Here is a 27279-nt window from a genome sequence, read left to right as displayed (position 1 = left end):
ATGGAACATACTCTGATTTCATCTGTGTGCACACTACTACAAACTTGGCCCCACATCGCTGCGCTGGTTGTTATGAACAACAGTGTCCATGCACAAAAATTTTGTACCCAGTATGAACAATGGAAATCCTTTATTGTCAAAGAGGTATTATACGTTGCCAGAGGTATTATACGTTGCCAGAGGTATTATACGTTGCCAGAGGTATTATACGTTGCCAGAGGTATTATACGTTGCCAGAGGTATTATATGTTGCCAGCTTTTCAAAGTGCTTTGCAATAGATTGCATCACGTAGATTAGTAAGACAAGAAGTATTATTTGTTCTGTTTGAAGACAAACTGAATTTTTTTTATTTGTGTTTTTGTGTTTCTTTTGTTCTCAACAGATCTAGATAACCTGTGGTCCTCTTCAGAATGACCTCTCCTCAGTGGATAGCAGTAAAGCCGGTAATGACACATTGCTACGTCCTATATAAAACCAGACCCCGGAAGTCTGTTTGGTCCCATGTGTTTCTATGCGCTTCTGAATGTCAACACCAAACCCCTCGTAGCTACTAATACTCTGCTTAGATGTCTAAAGAGAACAGGCAGGATCATGTTGTGTCGTTCACCAATTCATCCATATTAACCCGCATGGTGTGGGCCCCTCCTAGAACTTCCAGTCCTTGTTGCATTGCATCGTCTTACAAACCAGACAGCACCTGGACAAAAATGTCTGCAGAGTGGTTGACTGACTGGACCTGTTTGCTGAAAGGACTTCGTGACCTTATTGCTGGTTGCATCCAAGCTGTGCGTGACTGCAATACCTTCGCACTAACCACCGTTATCTGCCTCCTGCTCTTGTTTGCATGGTATTGTTACCGAGTTGGCAAGGACCAACCCCGTTCTCCCTTTGCCACTGTGAATTTACTTATCCAGAGTTCAGATGCCAAAGGCTTGCAGAACGGGTTTGCTTATTGCCACTCACGTGAGTGTGTACGCTGTACGCATAATGATGGACTCAACCAAAAACTCTATCACAATCTGCAGGAATATGCTAAAAGGTACTCCTGGTCCGGCATGGGCAGAATTCACAAAGGCATCCGAGAACAAGGTCGTTATTTGAACGACAGGCCATCCATACAAAAGCCAGAGGTTTTCTTCCTTCCTGATTTACCCACAATGCCGTATTTTGCACGGGATGCTCAAAAGCATGACGTGGAACTGCTAGAACAGAACTTTGCCACTATTCTTAGTGAATTTGAAGTCATCTACAAAGCCTTTTCAAACTGCAACTTGCCTCAAGGGTGGAAAATAAACAGTACTCCCATCGGGGAATGGTATACATTTTATTTAGTCAACCAAGGTGTGTGTATTCCTGCCAATTGCAAGAAATGCCCACGGACGTATCGCTTGCTTGGAAACCTCCGTACCTTCATTGGCAACAATGTGTTTGGGAATGCTTGTATATCTGTGCTTACTCCAGGGACCGTCATCACAGAACACTATGGCCCCACCAACATCAGGATAAGATGCCATCTTGGTAAGCATTTATTCAAGCTGTATATATTCGTGTTCTTGTTTCAGTAGATATTGGACCCAATGGCTCAAAAATGTGTTATCTTAAAGGAACAGTAAACCTAAAAATGAATGCTAAAAGTAAACAGCTTGCAGCATATTCATGATTGTGACAGAACAGTCTTGTAGAAATTATGCAACCACCGACAACAATCCCCTACTGATCTATGGAATTTTTGTCTGGTAGCTAACAATGGCTGTGTGTGGGGGGGGAGGGGGTTTCAGTGATTAGCACTGTAGCCTTACATCGCTGCAGTCCTGGGTTCAGATCCCGCCAGGAACAACGTCTGCAAGGAGTTTATATGTTTGCCCCATGTTTGCGTGGATTTCCTCCCATACTCTAAAGACATACTGATAAGGAAAAATGTATATTGTAAGCCCTATGTCAGGCACACAATCTACTTTTTTTTTTTAAATTTGATGGGATATTTTTTTCTGTGTCTACTGTTCCTTTAACACTTGTGTTACTGATTGAGAATTGGTCTTTTCACACCATGGATTAGTTTACTGTAAGAAATCCACAGGATTGCCTGGAAACCATGACCATCAATGCTCTTTACTGGATTAAGCCATTGTTGATAGATTTATGCCTTAAATTTAGATACACTTCATGTTTCCTATTATGTTAGGTTAGAGAGATGAACAGAAAATGAGAGCTTCTACTTCCATAGACAAATGGCTATGTAGAAGAGCTGTGTCGGGAGTAATGGGGCACATCACAACCTTAGTCAAGTAGACAGCAATATGAGTACATTTGTGTTATTAATGCATAATGTACCTGAGAGCTTGAATGTTTTTGCTTTAGGCAGAAGATATGTCAGTTTTAGAAGAAAAAGAGTAAGTATTAATAAGTTCCTTTCTTATATAGTACAACCTCATACATTCAGCATTCATATCAATAGGTAAGTATAGCTGAACCCTTGCTTGGATTGTTTGCTGCAGTAGAGAGGGGTAAAAAAAATAAACCTTCTAGATACCCCTGACAGCAATTCTCTCCCAGTGGTACATGTTAAAGGGGTTGGCCGCTTTCAGACCAACATTGAGAGAAAAATGTTATGGTTTGTATATTAATAAGTTGTACAATGTTCCAATATACCGTATATACTCGAGTATAAGCCGGCCCGAATATAAGCTGAAGCCCCTAATTTTACCACAAAAAACTTATCGACTTGAGTTTAAGCCGAGGGTGGGAAATGCAGCAGCTACTGGAAAATTTAAAAAATTAAAATGGTTGGAATTTTTTGGTGCAGTAGACACTGGGGAAGGGGAGGGGGTGTTTTGGTTGTCTGTCTGCCCCTTCCCTGAGCTTGAAGACTGGGGTTTTTAGCCCCACTTGGAATTCAGCCTGGCAGATCATTGGTGAACACAGATGGAAAGTATGAGTTTATGTCTTCTAAAATATTTTGGGAGTGTTTTCATTTTCCATTTCCTGTTGAGTTCCATTGTTGCTGCAGCTTGTATGTGTGTGAACACCTGCCTATATTGCTGCTTATGACATGGATCTGACAGCACACATCTCTTGGGTCTCTCCCTCTTACTACCGTATGTTAGTGATGTCAGCCATCAGGGAGATTGAGTAGGCTATGCATTACACATCAGCGTGAAGTGAGAAGCCATAGTAAAAAATAAGTGAGAATCGCATTGTAGAAAGCAGAATAACATGACAGTTTATGGAGGAACAGAATCCTGAACATAAAAAACTCCCATCCAGGTGTCTTGGGGTCCTTATCAGGGTCATGGGTCAATAACAAATCTATCATCAGTCTTTAAAAGGACCTTGACTGGTTTCCTGGTCCTAGGAGAGGAAGCCTTATCGAGTGTCATAACACCCTACGAGTGCTGGAATTGCGGCTACATTGTACAACACTGCAAACTTCATCTAAAGCCACTTTTTGGTGATGGTCCTAAAATGACAAATTTAAGTTAAAACTATCAGAAATAATTCCATTCAGACAATCCAATTAAAAGGTAGAGTCTTACAGAGATATATTGCTGTACATGTTGCAGAAAGGTTAAATCCGTAGCCAGGCATCTCGTGTGGGTTTGCTTTGTCTGAAGAAATAGAAGTCTGTATTAGTAGAAGCTAATCATGGATGTCATTATGTTATGTCGGGGAGGTTAAAGGTTTCATCGATTGCTTGCAGGTGAACTTTTGTGCTCCACGGATATACTGTACAGACAGCGTGAGATTGATGTACTCCCATTGATTGGAGAACTTTTAGTACTAGATGTCCTCTGCTGTCTACATGACACTTTTCATATTAGGTTTTTCCATATTACACTCCTGTATTCATATCATACATTCTCAAGACAATAGCCCTTTCCAGCATTCTAATGTAAATGGAGTGACTACGATAAGCATGGAAAAAGGAATATGCATGGTTACAATGGTGAGCTTGTCCAGTTCTCGTGCCCAAAACATTGTACAGCTTTATCTATGTAAAAGCCATACTTGTTATACAGATGCATTGTATTATCTTGTAGAAAGCAGAATAACATGACAGTTTATGGAGGAACAGAATCCTGAACATAAAAAAAACTCCCATCCAGGTATCTTGGGGTCCTTATCAGGGTCATGGGTCAATAACAAATCTATCATTGGTCTTTAAAAGGGCCTTGACTGGTTTCCTGGTCCTAGGAGAGGAAGCCTTATCTAGTGTCATAACACCCTACGAGTGCTGAAATTGCAGCTACATTGTACAACAGTGCAAACTTCATCTAAATCCTCTTCTTGGTGATGGTCCTAAAATGACAAATCACTTATCTAGACTTTTACAAATTTGTTAACCAAGAAGGCCAAAATAATTGTGAATTACATCTCCCCATAACCCCTGCTGCTTAGCGGATAGGCCACGTCATATACCACTACAAAGCTGTCGGTGGTGTATTGGTATCGTCCCCCTTTTTCCAGTAATTGGTGGAATTTATTTGGGCTCAGGGGGCCCAGCTTTACGGCTCAATGTCATCACTGGGCTGTGGGGAACAGTACAAGACTATAAAAGTGTAATGGTGTATGACATGCAGTGTTTTGGAGGGCATGAAATTAAAGGTTCTCTGTTTTAAAGGGGTTTTCAGGCAAATGTTTTTTTGTTTTTTTTTTAAAGTCTGTTAGTGTTATAAGAGCAACCGAATAAACAGTGTCTTCAGAGATTTCTGGGAGCTCCTGGCTTCTTCTGCTTTTGTTACATGGAAAGCTTCCTGTTTTGTTTTCCTACAACTACCATGATGCCTTGTGCTTCACTCCGAGCTGACTCACACCACCTCCCTCTCTTGTTCCCCCCTCATTCACACCCCCTTCCTGTTTCCCTCACTAGCCCTTCCGAACCAACTCAACCCCTCTCCACCTATCATACTTGTTCTGGACAATAGAGCCAGAGTGCCAGCATGCACAGTAGCAGGTCAGTATTTACAAGGTAGGCAGTGGGTAGCTTGGATTAGAAAGCTCGTTTTATCCTGGACAATCCCTTTAAGTTTGAGGCCGAACATTGCAAAAAAATGCTTCCAAGGGAATGGGAACTATAAAAAGAAGAAAAAAAACTGTGGCCTCAGTGTTTAATTAAATTTTATTTTTTTGCTTTTTGTCTTCCTGCTGTAGCCATTTTTTTCTGGTTTTGTTTTTTACTCCCATCTTCTAAAACCTTCCACGTTTCCTTTAATGTTCCATATAATACCCATGTAATCTACTGGGAAGCTAGAAAAAAAACTTCAGAATGGAGTTGGATAGCACCAATTTTTTTTATGAGTTTACAAGTTTTGTTTTTGCCGTTGTGACAATTTTTTTTTTTTTTTGTGTGTGTGTAGATTGCCTTCGATAGACTTGGTACACACTAACCAAACTACACCACTCACAAAGTGGATTAAAGACTGAATCCCCAGCCAGATGAGAAACTCCCCTAAGACCTGGGCCTCATGTAATGGAAACACTGCAGTGTTTTACAGTACCTGCAAAGTGGATGGTATTCTGGCTAATCCCATCCTCATGTTGCAGAAAAATATCTGCAGAGGACATGCTGTGATTACAAAAAACCCAATGCGTTATTGTAAATCGCAGCATGTCGGTTATAGCTATGGAAAAAATGGCATTTTCCGTATAGTTAAAATACGGACAGAAAGTCCGCAGAGGAAAACTCTGTAGACTTTCTGTGAAAACTGCTGCAGGAAAAAATGTGATGCATTTCTGCCACGTTTTTTTCACCACAGTGCTTTTTTGCTGCAGTCTGGTATGTGGGGCCTTGACCTAAAGCCCTTTTCAGCTTATTTGCAGAAAAATAAAATGCTGATTGAAAATGGAGTTGCAATGCAGAATATGAAAGGCATCTTTGGAAAGTGTAAAAGCAGCTCTGTAAGGTGCTGGTATTAATTTGATATTCCTGCTGACAGACTCCCTTTAAGGTTAAAAGTTAAAACCCCATGTTGCAAAAACACAGCGGTATTGTCCGTTTGTTTTACAGTACCTGGCTATTCCCATCCACACATTGCAGAAAAAAAATTGCTGCAGAGACGCTGGCATTTTACTTATAGGTATAATAAGGGAAGAAAAACTGAGCAAAATTGCAATGACAAACGCTGTGAAAAAACTGTGGGTGTTTGATTTTTTTATATATATATATATATATATATGGTATGTGGGGCCTTAGGCTTTTTTCACACAAGCTAAATGTTACCATTTATTTATATTAAATATGAATTTAAGAATAACTTTACATACGTGTGGATTTTTTTCCCCTATGTTTTTTTTCGGCTTTGTTTTTTTATTTTTTTCAAGAAAAAAATATTTGTAAAAATTACCCACAAAGCTACTACATTTCATATTACATATTTCAGCGTCCTGCTGCAATCTCTGCCTCCCATTCAAAACAACGGGAGGCAGATTCAGGACGTAATCCATGTAAACGTATCTGCTGGATCCTCAGCATGGGTAAATATGCACTCTTTATTACTTTAATCCTCTCCAAGGGTTAAAAAATTTATCTGGAACGTACCTTTAAATTTGGTATAGCAGACCAGTTGCTGCTGAACATATACATTACATTGCGAAAAGTGTTAAAAAAGAAAATGAAAAATACCCTTGTGGTGAACCTTAGCAAAACACATAAACTGTAGACGTTGAATTATAACATAAGTGAGCATAAATATTTCTGATTAAAAAACAAAACAAAAAAAAACACTGATCTAATCCAGGTACAAAATATAGATGTACGGAATAAAATGTCCAGTCACACCTCCACTGTAAATAACTGCAGGTTATGGCGAGGCGTCTCCAGATCTTTGTAGAAAACCGTGTTGTAATGATTTTTGTACATTGCTTTTCCCTGGCACAGGCGACAGAATGAAAACTGATGAGCAATTAGCATATTGTATTGATCAGACTAATGGTGAGGCGCTGCCGGATTGTTCTTCTAATAAATCAGTAAATGTAAAAAAGAGATCACAGCATGCATTGCTAACCTGCAGACCTGGAACAAGCGCTATATCAGCCTATGTATGTAGCATCATTGGACATAGTGATGAGTCGATGGAAAAAAGGCATCACTGGTAAAAATAAAAAATTTAGGTGGGATTGGACTTTTTATTGCTTTTAGTCATCTGGAATTATTAATTGTGTTGCACTTAAAGGGTTATCACAAGAATCATTTTTATCCTTAAAGGCTGAAGTAGCTTTTTAACCAGTTTAGACCAAGTTCAAGACCACAGCAGACTGTTTTGGGTTTGTTTAGCATGCTTTAGTTTAAAGGGGTTGTCCAAGAAAATATTTCTACACTAAGCTAAACACCCTCCCCCTGCCTACCTTCTAACTTAAAGGGGGCTCTATCATTGGGAAAAGTCATTTTTAACTAAGCGCATACTTGCATAGCCTTTAGAAAGGCTATGCCACACGTACCTTTTGTATGTAAATCACCTCAGTAGTTTTTGAATGAGCCCTTTTTTATTTATATGCTAATTAGCCTCCATTGTGCACCCGGAAATCTCAGCGAGCACTGTCTGCTATGTGTGTGGTAGAGCAGGGAAGCAGCTGCTGCTGCTGACTCATCTCGCTGCTCTCACACAGCAGAGAGAGAGGAGTGCTCGCTGAGACTTCCAGGTGCACGCTGGAGGCCAATTAGCATATGAATAAAAACGGGCTCATTCAAAAACTACTGAGGTGATTTACATACAAAAGGTACGTGTGGAATAGCCTTTCTAAAGGCTATGCAAGTACAGGTAGTCCTCGGGTTACGACTGACTCGGGTTACGATGTTTCGTGACCACAACTCCCCTTTACAATACAATGCAGGATTTTCAAGGTACTGTAAACTACTGGAAAAGCCTGTGAACTGTTATTATGGTAATACTGTACTGTGTATGGTACAGTTTTGTATGTTCCGACTTGCGTCGAAAACCGGCGAAAAATGACGCCATGTAGGAACGGATCAACGTCGTAAGTCGAGGACTACCTGTATGTGCTTAGTTGAAAATGACTTTTCCCAATGATAGAGCCCTTTTAATTATTTTACAAATTTATATTTACCTAGATCACAGGGACAGTCGTGTGACCGCCCCAGCACACTTTCAGATTTTGTGGTGACGTTAGGTTTTCCTGTTTCCGGAAACAGAACGTCACTTATATTTTGCATTTTGTTTTTCCATCACATATCTTCTGCATTACATTACATGACGTTACAACTACAGTATGTCCAGTGGATCATTATGAATACAGTGATACCATATCTTTTTACTGTTTTATTGACAGATGTTTTATTTGTTCCAATTTTTAGTATGTGAAATTTTTTGATAACTTTTTAGTACTATTTTTGGGGAAGGAGAGTTGACCAAAACATATTAATTGGCGCTTTGTAGTATATCTGTTTTTAACATTGTTCACCGTGCAGGATAGATAATGTTATCCCGTAACGTTTCCCATTCATTTCAATGGGCTTGGCAAGGTGGAATCTCAGTGTGAATTCACCTTTATGGCGCTGAGCCGTAATAGTACAGCACAGAGCATTAAAGGGTTAAATCCCATCTACTGCACTGCTACTGTTGAATCGCCGACAGCTAGCTTGATGAAAACTCATCCCTATCCTAAATCACTTTATTTTGGACCATTCTGAGATTTTTGTCAAAAGTTTTAAGTTTATGAACAACCCCTTTAACACCATGTTTAACACTGCATTTTATAAGGAACCCCATGTTATGTGAGGTCTTTAACACTTGCTGTTTCCCAGTCAGTACACTTCAGCCTGATATGTCAATGGAGGAGGAATTTGTGCGATTGAGGGATGGGGCTTATTATGTGATTAATCCTTTAATGGTAACCACTGACCCTCCCTTCATTTGGCAAATAAAGATACAGGCAGAACCTGTCTCTTCAGCATGTGAAAGATGTATTTTATACACTATGCTTTGAGGTTAAAAAGCACAGTTTTTAATATTGCCATAGCTTCCACACTAAAGCCATGGGTTAGCGCCATTGAATCTACTAGACCTTAAAGTTGTTGTTTTATAAAACGTGGAAATCTTCCAAAATACTGAGCAAGAGGAAGAACAAATTGATTTGCTGTTTACAGTAGGCTGCCAGATCCATCCATTTTATAGAATATTGTAAATGTATCTCACTTGCCGATGCTGGTGGAGTTTTCTCAGAGAATTTTCTCCTGCATTTAGCAGAGTATTTTTGGAACCTTCCTGTAGCCAAATGGAGAAACTCCAATAATATCATAAAATATGAGCAGACTGCTGAACTGTAGCGATCAGAGAAACTTTCCATGAAATGTGTATACAGATACATAATACATGGTGGTAGTAGCAATAATAATATTACCTGAAGAAAGGGCAGCTTGTTTCTTTTTACCATTCGCGGCAACATGCCGCTAGCAGAAAAAAAGAACGCTAGCGGTCTACCTAGACCACCATTGTGAGGGGGCGGATTATGATGTGGATTCCGCGCCAAAATCCACCCCATCTTGCCCCATGTGAACGAGTCCTAAAGGGGTTGTCTAGGCTAAACTTTTAGGCTAGGGGCCCATGTGGTTTTCCCGTAGCAAAAAAGCGCTGCGGGAAAAAATGCAGCGGCAACGCATCACGGTACTTCCCCCAGTGTTTTAGACAAAAAGTTTACAGAGGTTTCCTCTGCAGACTTTCTGTTTCAATTATACCTATGGGGAAACCGTTGGTGTTTCCATAGGTGTAATTGACATGCTGTGATATCCAGAACTGCGTCGGTTTTGGTAATTGTAGCCTGTTTACAGTGAGGTTTTACCGCAAAATGGGAATGGGATTCACTATAATCCCATCCATATTGTTGTGATTGTAAAACGCTGCGATTTTTCCTGCGGCATTCCCGCAACGAGCATATCTGAGCATTTAAGGCTGGGGCCCCACATGGTGTAAAGTTTAATTCTGCTGGGGGCAGTGAAAAAACTAAAAAAAAAAAATACTCACCTGGGAATCTGACCCCACAGATCAGATATAGATGATCTATAAAGTTTATTATATAGCACGGGGAGTAGATATTGGACATTTATAATGTACCTTTATATATTAGGCCTCTTCAGAAAGGCCAGTTATACCAATGGAATAGGTTGTCACCTTTACTATTAAGTCGGCCCATACAGAAGAAATGACCACTGTATGAGGCAACGGGACTGGGTTTGCCTAATGCTGTAGAATCCTTTATCTATATGCACTGGTCCATATGACAAGTGTAGACGAGAGAGACGGCTACTATCACAGTCTGACGGGCAGATTTACAACACTGCCAAAAAAGAAAATGGTCTTTGTTGCCCTTAGCAACCAATCTCTGTTCCACTTTCATGTTTCAAGAGCACTAAATCTTCGCCATGTATCATATCAATGACAGAAAGACAGCGCGATCTTGTGTGTCTGCAGCCTTCTGTCTTATGTACATTGCGGAGCACTTTCTCATCTCCTGATTGTCTTCAGATACGTGTGCCCTGGAATAATAAAACTGGGTGTTAAGCAGGTTTTTTTTGTGTTTGGTTTTTGCAATCGCTTTTTCTACAACCAAAGCAATTCCCAAATTGTAGGTGCAATACACATGTGGAAGAGCTTGCAGAAGGAGCTGTGAGAGATTTTGATGTCTGACCTAGATAAGTTTGTTGCCTTATATTGTCTTGTAATTAACACCTTCCTATCACACCAAGTAGATGTGCGAGCCCTCAGGAAAGAAAAACCTTCAGAGCTGCCGCCTAGTTGTGATGTCTCATCATTCTGTTACTAGAGTCTCTACAGTGTAGTATTGGAGTCTTGCCAAAGGAGCTGTTTTCTTGTAAGACATACTGCTTAAATGCCTGTATTTTTTTTCTGATTTTCTTTGGATCACATACTATATAAGATTTAAGCTTGGAGTCAGTGAAAAAAAAAACACATGTAGCTTATAAAAGCATTCCAACATGATTTAAACAGATTTTCTTGAGTTCACCCCCCTTTTTCTCCAAAATTAAAGGGGTTATTCAGCTTTTAAAAACTAGGGCTTGGTTTTAGATCAGTTAGAGCTCAACTGTCGAGACCCCTGCAGATCAGCTGTTCATCAGAGCATGCCCCTCCTGGCACTGTTTCCATGCCGCACTCTGTCCAAGAATAGTGGTAGACTTGGTTAGTCATAAGACAGACCTAGGTTATCTATTAGGGTAACTTTTCCACCGTGTGACTTCTCTGTGTGTCTAGCCACAATGGGATGCCAATGCAGTGCCAAATGAATGGGCCTAATCAGGAAGGAGTCTCAAGCCACGGGTGCCTCAGTTGACTCTCCTGCGGAATCCGCGGGAAGATAGGGTATGTCGCTTCTTTTTCCCACTAGATGAAACAAATCACTAGTGGGGAAAAAAAGCGAGGAACTCCCATTGAAATGAATGGGAGTCATTTTTGCAGGCGGATTCCACGTCAAAATCTGCCTGCAAAAAACTCTGTGTGAACATACCTGAAGAAGTACTTAGACTCTTAAGGCTAAAGCCACACCGGATCCTGCAGCTGACCCGCTTGCAGCAGAAACCAGGGTTGAAATATAGGGTCAAACATGCTCCAAAAATTGCTTGTTTAAAACCTGTAGTGTGAGGATAAGGTTTGTTACTACATTGTTACTCTATCTCCCAGAAGTCAGAAGTTTAACCACCTCTGATTTTGCTTGGGCAAAATTTAGGCTCAAGAAAGGAAAAAAACATAAACCAGTATTCACCTGATAAATCCCCTTGTGGTTCTGATGGTCTAAGCCAGTGGTTTCCAATACGTCGATCGCGACTTATCGGTCGATCGCAAAGGAAGTATGGGTCGATCGCGTGACTTTTTTTTTTTTTTTTACTTTGTTTGAACCAGCGTAGGAGAGCTGCCGCTTTCCTTGCGTTGGTTCAGACGTTTACGTTTCAGCGTAGGCGGCGTCATCATGCCGCCTACGCTGATACGCAGACTTCTGCCAGGAGAAAAGGTTGCGGGAGCAGCAGCAGTATCGAGGTCGGTAAGTATGAGAACTTTGTTTGTTTTATAATAGACCGCTACCTACTGGAGTATTCCCAGCAGGTAGCGGCCTATTTACCATCCTCCCCGGACCTGTTCAGTGCCGCCCCCGCTTCCCCTTGTACTATAGGCTGCGGCGGGCGGTAGTGAATAAGCCAGGCCGCGATCCCACTACCGCTATTATTATATTCGGGGGTCTTTTCAGATCACCGAGTATAATAATCGGAGCCCCAGGGAAGTGAGAGAACATAATAAACAATGTTACTTACCTCTCCGGGATCCAATGTCAATCTGACAATGCTGCGGCCCAGGCCCCGCCCACATGGAGTGGGTAGTAGATCTTTTGACTTGGTCATTTTATAAGTATCAATATTTCTTCTACATGCTATCTACCCATGTGACTACTGGAAACTGTGGCTGGCCTTAGGCATGATCCTGACATGTATATCTCAAAGCCCCTGAGCCCCATGATTGACCACTGTTGGTAGAAGGTGTCAGTACTGTAAGAAAATCTACATTGACCAGCGGGACCACTGGAGCAGCCGGGGAAAGGAGGAACGTAAGCGCTATCGCCAGGCAGTTATAGTCACCATTGCCAAGGATATCTGCTAAGTAGTGCTTAATTACTGTCAGTCAGTAATAAAGATCAGTAATAATTCAGTAATAATAATAATGTCAGTAATAATTCAGGGTGCTCATGGCAGATGTCATTTTCAGCTGGCTTGTAGACACAGTATCTGCACCAAGTTATTCAAGTTCTTATAGCACCCCCTAACATCGCTGCTTATCTCTTTGGTTTGGGGTTTTCTCCGTCAGACATGTATGCACCTTATGTCTGTTAGCTGGCAATGTACTCTATGGCGTGGAGCACAGATCCCTGCTGGTGAGCAGGCTGTCCAGTCACTGCCCAAGTATCAGAGAACAGGCCAAGCTTGTGGTGTTGTGATCTTATCTTGAATATTTTGGCAGCAGGTTATTCATAGATTATAGACTGCAGTATAAATGAAACTAGAATATGTAGGCATGGCATATAAGTGACAAGTAGATGACATTATACAAAAATTGTGTGTTTTTGTAAATTTAAAAAAAAAACAAAAAAAAAACAAAAAACCATTGTTCTGAAGTAGAGCTCAAGATTATCCAAAAGCCATCCCAGATTGTCCACATTGCACAATGTATTGTTCACCTCTGAGCAGGAAGATGTTTTTTACTTTTACATATAATGTATTGAATGTCACTTTTACATATAGGTGGAAAAAAAACTGTTGTTTCTACAAAAAAATGTTGATGCAATATTCTAAGAATATCTGCCTCAAAAATATTATATGTAATAACACTGCATGTTTAATTTCAAGGTCTACGAATCCCAGCTAACTGTGAGCTTGTGGTAGGAGGAGAACCCCAGTGTTGGGCAGAAGGACATTGTCTTCTTTTTGATGACTCTTTCCTGCACACAGCATTTCATGAGGGTAAGTTCTAGTTCAAGGTAAAAAAGCTTAATTAATTTTTGTTTTATTGAAATAAGATATATATACATTGGTTTATAAAAACAAAAAAAAGACAAAAAACACTTTTAACCTCTCAAAAATGTTTGTCATGGGTAGCTCTTATTTGTCAGGTCATGGACTACACTTAAAGAGGACCTTTTATGTCCTCAAGCATATGCGGTTTTATATACCACTAGTAAGCCGACAGTGCGCTGAATTCGGTGCACTGTTGGCTTTCCCGTTATGTGCCCCGGGGCTGGAGATATCGGTGCCGTTAACTATCTCTCTTCACGCTGAGCGGTGAGGAACACCCCCCAGTACTCGTCTATGGACGAGTACTGTCGAGGGATGGGGGGTGTTCCTTACCAATCAGCGTCATAGTTGGGTGGTAAGGAACGCCCCTTCTGACAGTGTAGTGCTACACACAGAGGGGGCGTTACATCATTGTAATGAACCACAGAAAATTATGATTACATTTTTATCATAAAGTGGATGTCTTAAAAGCAAAACACCAAAACTGTAATAAAATTACGGGATTTTATACCTAGTGTGTTGCCATCAAAAAAATTCAACTTTTGATGCAATCCTTCATACAGCTTTGTTGACGGGTAAATAGAAATTCTGTCCTTTGAAATGAGAAAACCAGCAATGCAAAACTGTTGCTGAAGTCCAACATAGGTCACATCTTTAAGATTAAAAAATAGCAACACAAAGCAGATATATGATCTTAATTATTGACTTTTTTGTCTTTAAACTAAAAAATTGACATTTTGAAAATTTAACTTTTTTTCCGTTTTCTGTAAATTTCACAATTTACCACCAGCATAAATTAATTTATACTGTGTCATGAAGAAAATGGGCTCAAAATCATTTGCGTAAGTAAATTCATTATATACATTATTTTCATAAAATGTCACGCATCAGATTTGGAGAACAAGAGTTGGGCCCTTAAAGCTCACCTCCAGTAATAAAGAACTTTTCATAAGTGAATAATACAGGTGAAAATAAAAAAAAACATTGCAATATATCTTATAAGAGAAATACAGTCCTATGAAAAAGTTTGGGCACCCCTATTAATCTTAATCATTTTTAGTTCTAAATATTTTGGTGTTTGCAGCAGCCATTTCAGTTTGATATATCTAATAACTGATGGACACAGTAATATTTCAGGATTGAAATGAGGTTTATTGTACTAACAGAAAATGTGCAATATGCATTAAACCAAAATTTGACTGGTGCAAAAGTATGGGCACCCTTATCATTTTATTGATTTGAATACTCCTAACTACTTTGTACTGACTTACTGAAGCACAAAATTGGTTTTGTAACCTCACTGAGCTTTGAATTTCATAGCCAGGTGTATCCAATCATGAGAAAAGGTATTTAAGGTGGCCAATTGCAAGTTGTTCTCCTATTTGAATCTCCTCTGAAGAGTGGCATCATGGGCTACTCAAAACAACTCTCAAATGATCTGAAAACAAAGATTGTTCAACATAGTTGTTCAGGGGAAGGATACAAAAAGTTGTCTCAGAGATTTAACTTGTCAGTTTCCACTGTGAGGAACATAGTAAGGAAATGGAAGACCACAGGGACAGTTCTTGTTAAGTCCAGAAGTGGCAGGCCAAGAAAAATATCAGAAAGGCAGAGAAGAAGAATGGTGAGAACAGTCAAGGACAATCCACAGACCACCTCCAAAGAGCTGCAGCATCATCTTGCTGCAGATGGTGTCACTGTGCATCGGTCAAAAATACAGCGCACTTTGCACAAGGAGAAGCTATATGGGAGAGTGATGAGAAAGAAGCCGTTTCTGCAAGCACACCACAAACAGAGTCGCCTGAGGTATGCAGAAGCACATTTGGACAAGCCAGCTTCATTTTGGAAGACGTTCCTGTGGACTGATGAAACAAAGATTGAGTTGTTTGGTCATACAAAAAGGCATTATGCATGGCGTCCAAAAAAAACAGCATTACAAGAAAAACACATGCTACCCACTGTAAAATTTGGTGGAGGTTCCATCATGCTTTGGGGCTGTGTGGCCAATGCCGGCACCGGGAATCTTGTTAAAGTTGAGGGTCGCATGGATTCCACTCAGTATCAGCAGATTCTTCAGAATAATGTTCAAGAATCAGTGACGAAGTTGAAGTTACCCCGGGGATGGATATTTCAGCAAGACAATGATCCAAAACACCGTTCCAAATCGACTCAGGAATTCATGCAGAGGAACAATTACAATGTTCTGGAATGGCCATCCCAGTCCCCAGACCTGAATATCATTGAACATCTGTGAGATGATCTGAAGCGGGCTGTCCATGCTCGGCCACCATCAAACTTAACTGAACTTGAATTGTTTTGTAAAGAGGAATGGTCCAAAATACCTTCATCCAGGATCCAGGAACTGATTAAAAGCTACAGGAGGCGACTAGAGGCTGTTATCTTTGCAAAAGGAGGATCTACTAAATATTAATGTCACTTTTCTGTTGAGGTGCCCATACTTTTGCACCAGTCAAATTTTGGTTTAATGCATATTGCACATTTTCTGTTAGTACAATAAACCTCATTTCAATCCTGAAATATTACTGTGTCCATCAGTTATTAGATATATCAAACTGAAATGGCTGCTGCAAACACCAAAATATTTAGAACAAAAAATGATTAAGATTAATAGGGGTGCCCAAACTTTTTCATAGGACTGTATGTTTTCTTCTCCATTTTTCAGGCATTTACTTTCTCCATATTCATCTGTGAAGAGAGGAGGGGGATAGAGAGGACACTCAAATAATACTGTCAGAGGGCGCGTTCCTTACTGCCCAGTGATGACGCTGAGCGGTGAGGAACACTCTCCCAGTACTAGCCTATGGACGAGTACTGTCAGGAGACGGTGGGTGGCGTTCCCCACTGCTCAGTGTCATCGCTGGGCAGTGAGGAACATCTCCTCTGACAGTTAGTGCTATGGACTCTACTGTCAGGAGGGTCGTTGCTCACAAGACTGTCAGAAATGCCCTTCTGACATTGAAGAGCTATGGCTACGGCACCGATAGCTCTTCAGAGGGGACACAGAACAGGAAAGCTGAATTCAGCACACTGTCTGCTTTCTAACAGTATATAAAACGGCAGGTGCCTGAGGACATGAAAGGTCCTCTTTAAGGCTAAAGCCCCACATAGTGCCCTGCAGCAAAAACGTGTTGCGGGAAAAAAAACGCAGGTTTCCTCTGCAGACTTTCTGCTTCAATTATACCTTTAGGGAAACCGCTGGTTCCTGTAGGTATAAATGACATACTGCGATTTCCAAAACTGCGACTGTTTTGGAAATCGCAGCCTCTCTGCTGCATGTATTTTTCCACAAAGTGGGGATGGGATTTTCTAGGATCCCATCCACTTTGCTGTGACTGTAAAACGTTGCGGTACGCCACACTCTTCGGCATATTAAGATTTGTAGACGATTAAAAGATAAACGTTTTTCCAAATAGAATTAATAATAACACTGTTTTTAGTTTTAATTCATTCGCAAAAAATGTTTTTAACTTTTAATTGTTTACAAATTATAAAATATTATGTTCATGGGAAAACCCCTTTAACCACATGAGGACCGCCGTACGTAAATTTACGGCCTCATGTGCTGGTACCTAAAGACCGGACTATTGCCGAAATACGTCCGGCCTTTAGGTACCTTTCTGGCGGGGGGAGGGGTGCGGGGGGGACAGGGGTTAGGTGTTACTAACACCTAACCCCTTCCTCCATAACGTCCAGTCGGAACTGAGTCCGACTGGAAGTTTTAACCCTTTCGATCGCGCCGTGAAACATCACGGCGCGATCGAAAGGCATCCGCCGACAATTGAAGCTGATCGGCACCCCCCGCGGCGAGATCGGAGGGTGCCGATAGCAGTAAAAGGTAGTCTGGGGTCTGGCCAGTGACCCCAGACTGCCCGGAGCCCCCACATACCTGGTGATCCTGCCAGGACCTTCTGATGTCAGGCTGTGCGTCTACACAGCCTGACATCCTGCTACGGAATGCCATGTGGGACACCTGCATGCTGTGTCTCACATGGCATTCTATATCAGCAAAGTATTGCTGATTGAAGTGTCCTAAATGGACACATGAAAAAGTAAAAAAAAAATGTAAAAAAAATAAAATGAAGTGTATGAAAAAAATTAATAAAGTTATAAAGCCCAAAAATCCCTTTTTCTCAATAGAAAATGAATTATATAAAAAAAGAACTCAAAAGTAATAAAAACAATGCATATTTGGTATTGTCGCGTCCGTAACAATCTGTACAATAAAACTGAAATAATATTTAATGTACACGGCGAACGCCGGAAAAAAAAAACGGAAAAAACTCGCCGGAAGTAATGATTTTTCGCCATCTCACCATACAAAATATGCTATAAAAAGTGATCAAAAAGTCATATGCATCCGACAACAGTACCAATAAAAAGCGCAGGTTGTCCCGCAAAAAATAAGCCCTCAACCAACTCTGTCAACCGAAAAATAAAAATGTTACGCCTCTTAGAAGATGCGATGCAAAAAACATTGATTTATGTCCCCAAATGTGTTTTTCCTCTGCAGAACTAGTAACACATAAAAAAATACTATAAATGAGGTATCGCCGTAACCGTAATGCGACATGGCACCTCAAAACTATTCCAGCAATATATGCCCTCCAAAATCCAAATAGCGCTCTTTCCATTCTGAGCCCCAGCATGTACCCATACAGCAGATTTTGGCCACATATGGGGTATTGCCGTGTTCAGAAGAAATTGTGTAACAAACTGTGGGGGGCTTTTAATTCTTAAACTATTTGCAAAATTAAAACTATGGCGCTAAATGGACGATTTATTGGGAAAAAAAGTAATTTTTCATTTTCACGTCCCAATGTTAATAAAATCTGTGAAACACCTGTGAGGCCAAAATACTCACTCTACCCCTAGACAAATTCTATGAGGGGTGTAGTTTCCAAAATGGGGTCACTTATAGGGGGTTTCCACTGTATTGGTACTTTAGGGGCTCTGCAAATGCGACATGGGACCTGAAAAATATTCCAGCAAAATCTGCCCTCCAAAAGCCAAATAGCCCTCTTTCCATTCTGAGCCCCGCCATGTTCCCATACAGCAGATTATGACCACATATGGGGCATTTCTGTGTTCAGCAGAATTTGTGTAACGAACTTTATGGAGCTTTTTCTCCTTTATCCTCTTGTGAAAATTAAAAATTTGGGGCTAAATTGACAGTTTGTTGGAAAAAAAGTAATTTTTCATTTTCATGGCCCAATGTTAATAAAATCTGTGAAACAGCTGTAGGGTCAAAATGCTCACTCTACCCTTTAATATGTTCTGTGGGGGGTATAGTTTCCCAAATGGGGTCACTTTTAGGGGGTTTCCACTGTATTGGTACTCTAGGGGCTCTGCTAATGCGACATGGCACCTAAAATTATTCCAGCAAAATCTGCCATCCAAAAGCCAAATAGCGCTCCTTCCATTCTGAGCCCCGCCATGTTCCCATACAGCAGATTATAGCCACATATGGGGTATTGCCGTGTTCAGGAGAAATTGTTTAACAAACTGTGGGGGGCTTTTACTCCTTTAACCCCTTGTGAAAATGAAAACTTTGGAGATAAAGTGACATTTTAGTAATTTTTCATTTACACATCCCAATGTTAGTAAAATCTGTGAAACAACTGTAGGGTCTAAATGCTGACTATACCCCTTGATGAATTCTGTGAGGGGTGTGGATTCTAAAATGGGGTCACTTTTGGGGGGTTTCCATTGTTTTGGTACTCTAGGGTCTCTGCAAATAAGGCATGGCACTGAAAATTATTCCAGCAAAATCTGCTGTTCAAACACCCAGTGTCGCTCCTTCCCTTCCATGCACTGCCGTGTGCCCAAAAATCAGTTTATACCCACATGTGGGGTATTTCTGTGCACGGGAGAAATTGCACAATAAACTGTCATATGCATTTTCTCCTTCAACCCTTTGTGAATGTGTTAATTTTGGGTCTAAATGAATGTATTAGTGAAAAAAAATGAAATGTCTAAATTTCACTGCCATATTATTTTTATTCTTATGAAATGCTTAAAGGGTTAACAAACATCCCAAATGCTGTTTTGAATAATTTGAGGGGTGCAGTTTTGAAAATGGGGTAATTTATGGGGGTTTCTATTATACAGGCCTTTATAATTACTTTCAGAACTGAAGTGGTCCCTAAAAAATTGGTTTGGAGAATTTTCTTGTAAATCTGGAAAATTGCTGTTACACTTGTAAGCCTTGTGACGTCCAAAATAAATTAAAAGACAATCAAAATATGATGCCAATATAAAGCAGAGATATGGGAGATAATATTTATTCATGTATTTGGATGGTATGACTATCTGCCTGAAAAGCAGATAATTTCACATTTTGAAAATTGCAATTTTTTTCAAATTTCCATCAAATTTCCTAGTTTTTTTATAAATAAATGCAAAAATATTGATTAGTGTTTACCACTAACATGAAGTATAATGTGTTACAAGAAAACAATCTCAAATTCATTTGTGTAAGTTAAAGCGTCTCAAAGTTATTGCCATTTAAAGTGACACATGTCAGTTTTGAAAAAAGAGGCCTGGTCTTTAACATACTTTTGGGCCTGGTCCTTAACCGGTTAACATCTGCACCCTGATAAGGTCTAGAATAGGGCTTTGTATGAGACAAGTGTGCATTTTAGAACATGCAGTCTTCGAATATTCAGCTGGTCTGACCTGTTCATTCCACCCTAAAAGTCAACCCAGGAAGTGGAGGAAACAGGAGACCTGGTGAAACCCTGAGATGGGGAAAAACCCTAAGGTTAAACAGCACAGTTATAGGCTGTTCTGTGATTGTAGTGCTCCAACCCCATAACATCTATAAGAAATACTCAATGCTCCAATATTTTTATTTTTGGTAATTAAAGGCCAAAATACTTTATAATCTATAAGTAAAGTCCAATATTACATCACTTTTACAGCATTGTTCAAAGTACTCCACAAAGCTAGGCAAAGAAAGCAAAATATATGGAGTCTAAACATCTCCCAGTATAACAACTATGGAGAACAAGCACAGTGAGAACCAAATCTCCTCCATACCACCCCATACCACAAGTTGTGATGAAAGGAGGCAACTAGTGGATATATCATTGCTGAGTTATTTTGTTCATGTATGCTTGTGTTGTCAGTATATTGCATTGGTATGTGTGTATATAAGTAATGTCAGGGGTGTAAATGTTTTTCTGCCATCAGGACCAGATACTGCCAAGAAATATTAGTTGCTTTATCACTAGTTGATTTTTAACCTACCTAGTCAGGCATTCATAAGACAGTGTGACTAGCTAGTGACCTCATGGCCATTTGTGTGGAGTATTCCTCTTTCCAAGGTGCAGATGATACCAATCACTTTGCAGCTCTGCAAGATGGAGGAGGAGAGAGGCACTTTAACAGGAGTCATAGCTTAGCTAAGCACGAGCCAGGAGTTTTACTGTACAAAAGGCTGTTTATACCTTAAAACTGATCAGATGTTTTAAGGTATAAACAGTCAGAAGTCAGCAAACAACCTGGGTGGTAGCCATACTTCTCCTCTAATCTTCCTGGAAGCATAAGGACTTTACGTATAAGGTTCTTCTGTATTTTCTTCTTTTCTCTTTTTTGTCTTTCTCATATAAAGAGCTGAAATCATTAAATTTAATAGTGCGTGTTTGCGTCTGACTGCCCGGAGCAGTAGTGTGTGTATATGGGATTCCTGTTGACCCTGATTTCTGAATACAATAGGTGTCGGCAGCATGCATTTGAGGTGCTATTAATGCTCAATTTGCATCCTAAATGAAGTTTGAGTGCAAGATCGAACGAGTGGAGTGAAGTGACCCCTAACAGCCGCACCCACGTCACTTGCTAGTACGCTTCATATGAAACTAGAGGCCAATAACCTCTTCTTTAGTTTTTCTCATATACACCATATACGAGTATCTGAGAAAAAAAATCTTTCCCCAATTTGACTGTACTTCGCTATATCACTAAATCTCACGCATACTGTGAAACTTTTTCCTCTCTCTTCCCCTCTCCCTATACCAACCTCTTCATTACAAAAGCATCCTCCAGCCCAAAATAGATCCACCCATGTAGAGTTCTGCTAATCATCCTAATTTTAACATTTCTACTCGCCTGTGGACCTTCATTTCCAATGGCGGTAGATTCCGTCTTCAGTTTACAAGTCCCTGGGCTGTTTGTGCCTGGTATCTGCTGCTGCAAAATCTCAGGCCTCAGTGGGGACCTATTCACATTACAGCAGTCATGTGCCATTTGTCAAGCGGTGACCATTGAGACTTGTGATTGGCTGACATGATCGCCTAGTGCAAACTGTTGATTTCATCCAGTAATACCTAATTACAATACACTTTTATTTTTATCACTATAGGATCAGCTGAGGAAGGACCTAGAGTCATTTTTATGGTCGATTTGTGGCACCCCAACGTGGCAGCAGCTGAACGCCAAGCCCTGGATTCCATATTTGCTCCCGGTCGCTGATACAAGAATACCACTATTGCATCAAAACATCTATGCTCATGGGATATTGCCTCAAAGAAGGGAAAAAAAAAAAAAAAAAAGGGAAAAAAAAAAAAAAGCTTGTCTCTAAAAGAAAAAGAAAAAAACCTTCTGTGTATATTAGCTACATCTTATGTTATCTATTTAACCATTGGCTTTTCCATAGGTTTACATTGTAGAAATTATGTGATGATGAAGCATATGCATCAACCAACTTGCAACTCTGGCACGAAAGAGCACCGAACTCTACTCAGCAGAGGAGAGCACTTAATATGGAAGCTAAAGACTCCTGGCTCCATATTTAATAAACAGCACAAACCAACCTTCTACTTAAAAGCTTATTAACAATGAGACCGAGGCTGGGAGAAAATCAATAGGCGCTAATAGGAAGTATTCAGGGAATGACTGGAAAGACTCTACAAGCTCAGTTCTGTAGCGAGGACTGTATTATCTCACATTGCAGCTAATACCATACTCTCCATCCTCTACTAGAATGCAGCACTACTATAGTATGTTACATGTTGCTACTGTATATTTATACAACTCTGAAATCCAAGTTAAGGACAGGACGTAAAGCGTTGTACTCATAACATGAACACGACAGTACCCTGTCACGTTCATGTCAAAATCTGTCAACCATGTAGGAATTCTCATAGATATGTTGGGGTAGTTACACCCTCATTAATCACGCGGGAGACGACTCTCTCAGCTCAGCCATGACCGTAACAAAAAAAAATGAATAATGTCTTTTTTTAAATGAGCTTCAGTACTGCATTCAGAGATCTCAAGAATGCAGAGGATATTGCTTAAATCATAGATAAAAGCGAAATAAAATTACGGACTTTCTACTGTGGTCCAAATTTGTAGAGACTTTTTTTGAATTGACAAATAGGAATAATTCTTCAAATGTCTTTAGATATCTCTTCAGATATATATATATGAGCTCACTTATATAGTTGTGGGCATTGGAAGGGCTGGGTCAAGATTATTTTTAAGGAATTTCAGAGATCTTGTATCTTTATCCGACCAAAGCATTTTTGTTTTGTTTTGTTTTATTCGTTTGATAAAAGGAACATTTCCAGTTTGTCTGTCTAGTGTTCCAGCTCCAGATTTAAAGATCTCTGTTTATGGTGGTTGTAAAGCAGCCATTTTGTCTTTAATGTAGATTTTTTTTTTCTTTTGTCTTGTACTTTCACAGTGCAACAGACTCCATTTTGTTCCGTAATAAAAAGAAAAAAAAAGTGTCTAAGATATATAATGATTTCATTTGGTATTTTGTTGTGGGATAGAATGAATAAATGTTTTCCATATGTAAAACATGTGGCTTACAATGTCAATTTGGGATTATTTTGTAAATTGTTACAAAGCGGTTTCACATATGCCATCATTCCCAAAAATATACATATAAATATATTATAAATATATAATATATAATAATATATTTATTATTAATGTATTATTTACTTATTTCTATTACAGCATGCTTGCCAACAGTAACAGCCTGCTAGTCACTACCAGGTTTGGACCCTGAGGAGGTCCCAAAGGTCCTTCTACCACACAAAATCTTCTACTGTTCTAAATGGCACTAGGTAGGTAGAGGCACCGTTACAGATTTTGCATTGTGGACCCAGTAGCTTCAAGTTCTGTTTCTGGTCACATTGGATACAGTTGCATATTATTTTAACACAAAACTTGAAAATTGGCATCACAGAATTGAGTGGAAGAAATACCGTAGACTGAAGATGGCAAAAATATTACTGAAATATAAATATACACATTTTGTATGAAAAATATACACATTATTTTTGGGGCAAAAAAATATTTCATATTACGTATAACTTCCCTGGTGGTCTAAGGTAGAAGGTGGGGGTTAATGTCACTAGATTGTGGTCTAGGGTAATAAAAGTGTGTTTATTAGAGAGGGGCGAACCTCTCACGATTTGTTTTGGGTTCGGTGGCTCAGATTCCTGATTTGTTTCGGGTCAAACAAGTTTGGTATGAACCGCACCTTAAATTGGCTTAAAACAAAGCATAGAACAGTCTTGGGGCTCTTAGGAATCTACCTATCCAATTTCTAGCTCTCTAGCCGAATACAGCCATACTTATGGCAGAGTGACATTATTATACTTTGGGGTCTCTTCATAGAATAATAGGTGAACACCGAGGGCTGGCATTTAAAAAAAAAAAAAAGAAATCATGCTCGCCTTCGGTGACTGAAGACCCTGGCTCAGCACTGAGGTCTGTGACCGGGTCACCAGTGGTCATATGGGCACGACGTGCTCCATGACTCTCGGCGTGCCCATGTCTGGGTCAGTGACTTCAAAGAGAAGTGCTCAACGCCACAATGAGGCCAAAAAGAAGTAAGGGAAGGCGAATATGAATATGAATGTTTTTCTCACCCTCAACTGAAAATTCAGATCTGCAAAGGGCAAAAAGCTCATTGATCAGGTAAAGTGTCTTATATCTCTTCTTATTACAGTATATTTTTCCGGGATATTGTTGATCATATTCTTTGGATATGTCATCCTTGTTAGATCATGGTCCTATAACTTCCAGCACCCCCACTTCTGGTAGGGATGGTAGCAGCTTTGACATGGTCGCTACACAGTGTACTGAGCTGTCTGCTTCCAATGCTGAGACCTCACTGATCTGATATTAATGACCTCCTCTTTAAAGGGGTTGTGCAGGACTTCGACAACATCTTTTCTTCTTCTTCTCAGGAAGTGAAATCAGGTCTGTTGGTCATATAGTCTTGCTGCAGCTCAGTCTCATTCATTTCAATGTGACTGAGATGCGACATTGCCATGTGACCAATGGCTGTGATGTAAATTCTTGAGAAGAGAGCAGCGATTTTGTTGAGACCTGCACGAAACCTCTTAAACAAGAACTTATATTTAAACCTGTCACCTACTCAGGAGCTGATGTGTAATAGACCTTAGCTGACTGGGTTTCTGCTGTTCTAAACCGCAGAGATCTGCTGGCAGTGTCCACAACTCATTCTCATCTTTGCAACCGAATGCCCAACCCCATGTCATGAGACAGCATTTTTTGGCTGCATCGTGCTACGTGGGGCATTTACCTAAATATGGATTCTGCCTGAAACTCCCATTGTAATGAATGAGAGGCAGATTTTTGAAGCAGTTTTTCAGAATCTGCATAAAAATCATCCTGAAGCAGATTATATTTCCTCCTAACCAAATGACTCCATGTGAACATACTCTCATTAAAAGCGGCTGCAAATTCCTCCATGTGAACAAACCCTCACACTGTCTATTCTATGTTTATACCACCTATAAATTCGGTCATAAATCTCAGATTAGGGGATTGCATAAACCACGGCTGCTGGTAAGTGCATAGTTCCATGTACTATATAATTGCTGTACTTGGTTACTGCAGCTCAGTCAGCCGAATGGGATGTGAATTGCAGTAACCAGCCATAGCCACTAGACAGTGTAAAGAGCTGTATACTGCCAGCAAGCATATCTGTATCCACTGTGCTATGTCTTGCACAGATCTGATACTGATGACCTAAATGCCAAATAACCCGCATATAAAACAGGTCTTTCAGCAATATTCTTTATATAGGATATATGACCATAGTGTCAAGTGGCCTTGATCGTATGAGAATTTCCACATGATTTTATTCAAAGGGTATTATCACCTTGCAATGGCCAAGACATAGGTTGATTTTATTTTAATAATAAGGAATGGAGAGGACAGGTACATTTTGAACCATCTTGCTCTAAAGTTGGAGTAGACAAAATTGTATAAAGCAACATTCTCAAGAGGGCCTAAATGCAAGTCAACCTCCTTATCATATTTGTAGATGATTTACTGGACTTGCAGTACAAGGTCATATTGGTAAATACTATGACAATACATAATACTTTGAGAAATGTTTATTAAAATAACTTTATAAAAATGTGAATTTTAATCCAAACATTGCATGAACCATTAAGAAATTAAAATATAGTGCATAAATATATATTACACAAATAAAGTGCCCACATATGTCTACCCTTCAACTATTATCATCTGGAAATATTCCATCTTTACACAGCTACATTATTCACGTTCCATTACAAATTTATGCTTTTCTTTTTATATACATTTTCTTAAAAGATGTATCTACCCCTTATGTCCTACTTGTTATGTGAAAAGTTCTGAAATGTCAGTAGAGGAAGAGTAAAATGTCAATGATGTATGGCCAGTGGGTTCACGTGTCCTATAAGAATTTAACCTGCTGTAGTATCATAAATCACATATGGCTGTTTACTTCCAATGTCCATCTATATTTCATGGCAAAAATTTTGGTGGAAGAAACGTCAATACTTTGCCTCAAAACAAAATGTAGCCTCTTGTATATATAAAAAAAATAATAATAAAAGTGCCAGAATACGAGGTTATGCTACATGAGAAGAGGGGCAGTTCAACTCAAGACCCCATTCAACTGGCTGATAAGGTTATTCTCAGCAACAAGCGCTTCTAGGAACGTGTTCTCATTGATCGACATCCTTGGGGGCTAAGAGGTGGCTGTCTAATACAGCGTTACGAAGAAGTGATCTCACAGAAGTGGAGGCTTTATCAGCCATATCTTGGCCCCCAAGTTTGCCAACCAATGAAAAAACTCCATTTATCAACCTAATCATTCAGGCCAGTGCAACAATGGGGAGGAATGATCTCTATTGTGATCTCACCATCGCCATTCATCTGTATGGATTATTGGCACCTTTACCTGCATTACACAGGACAATATTCCAGTAATAATCTGCAGCTTTTTCCCTACATAAAAGATACAATGGCCAGACTAGCGAGAAACTGCTCACTGGTCAGTTGATCGGCAGAATTATTAAACAGGGCCATTATTGGCAACAAGCGTTCCTAGGATATCAGCCTGTCTGATAGGACCTTAGCTATCAAGGTAGTTGCAGTGATAAAGTACTGGTATATCTTTTCTTGCAAATCTATGTTTCCATGAAACTTTCTTGCATTATTGCCATGCTATGCCACGTTATATGGTATCAATATAGTCTTGCCATTTATGCTCTGTAAAATGCAGAGAGTTCTTAAATTGACTACACCATAGTCCGAGTGTCCAGCAGATTGTCCTCAATGCCTCTATACCTCCGTCTGAAGTGTTAGATCAAGTCCTGGCCGTATTACTTGTACTGTATTGTTATGAATGGTGAATGAAGCAGAGATACTCTATGGAGGTTACAGGGCACATGGACATCGCTTTGCATACAGT

At 39.9% G+C, this 27279-nt stretch overlaps 1 protein-coding gene across 3 annotated transcripts in view; it reads left to right on the top strand.

The window, feature by feature from the left end:
• Window positions 1-23371, top strand: part of ASPHD2 (aspartate beta-hydroxylase domain containing 2) — a 50787-nt gene extending 27416 nt beyond the window's left edge. For 2 of the 3 annotated variants that reach the window (XM_075276551.1, XM_075276549.1), the window contains exons 2-4: window positions 384-1519; window positions 13359-13472; window positions 21904-23371. In XM_075276551.1, coding sequence (XP_075132652.1) covers window positions 568-1519; window positions 13359-13472; window positions 21904-22013 — 1176 coding nt within the window. In that variant the 5' untranslated portion in view covers window positions 384-567 and the 3' untranslated portion in view covers window positions 22014-23371. The remainder of the gene's footprint in view (window positions 1-383; window positions 1520-13358; window positions 13473-21903) is intronic. The other variant, XM_075276550.1, reaches the window with a different exon arrangement.
• Window positions 23372-27279: the final 3908 nt, after the last annotated feature.

Source organism: Leptodactylus fuscus, chromosome 1 (assembly GCF_031893055.1).
Source record: "Leptodactylus fuscus isolate aLepFus1 chromosome 1, aLepFus1.hap2, whole genome shotgun sequence".
Lineage (NCBI taxonomy): Eukaryota > Metazoa > Chordata > Amphibia > Anura > Leptodactylidae > Leptodactylus > Leptodactylus fuscus.
Note: the sequence above shows the minus strand (reverse complement) of the source record. Positions and strands in the feature narration are given on the sequence as shown.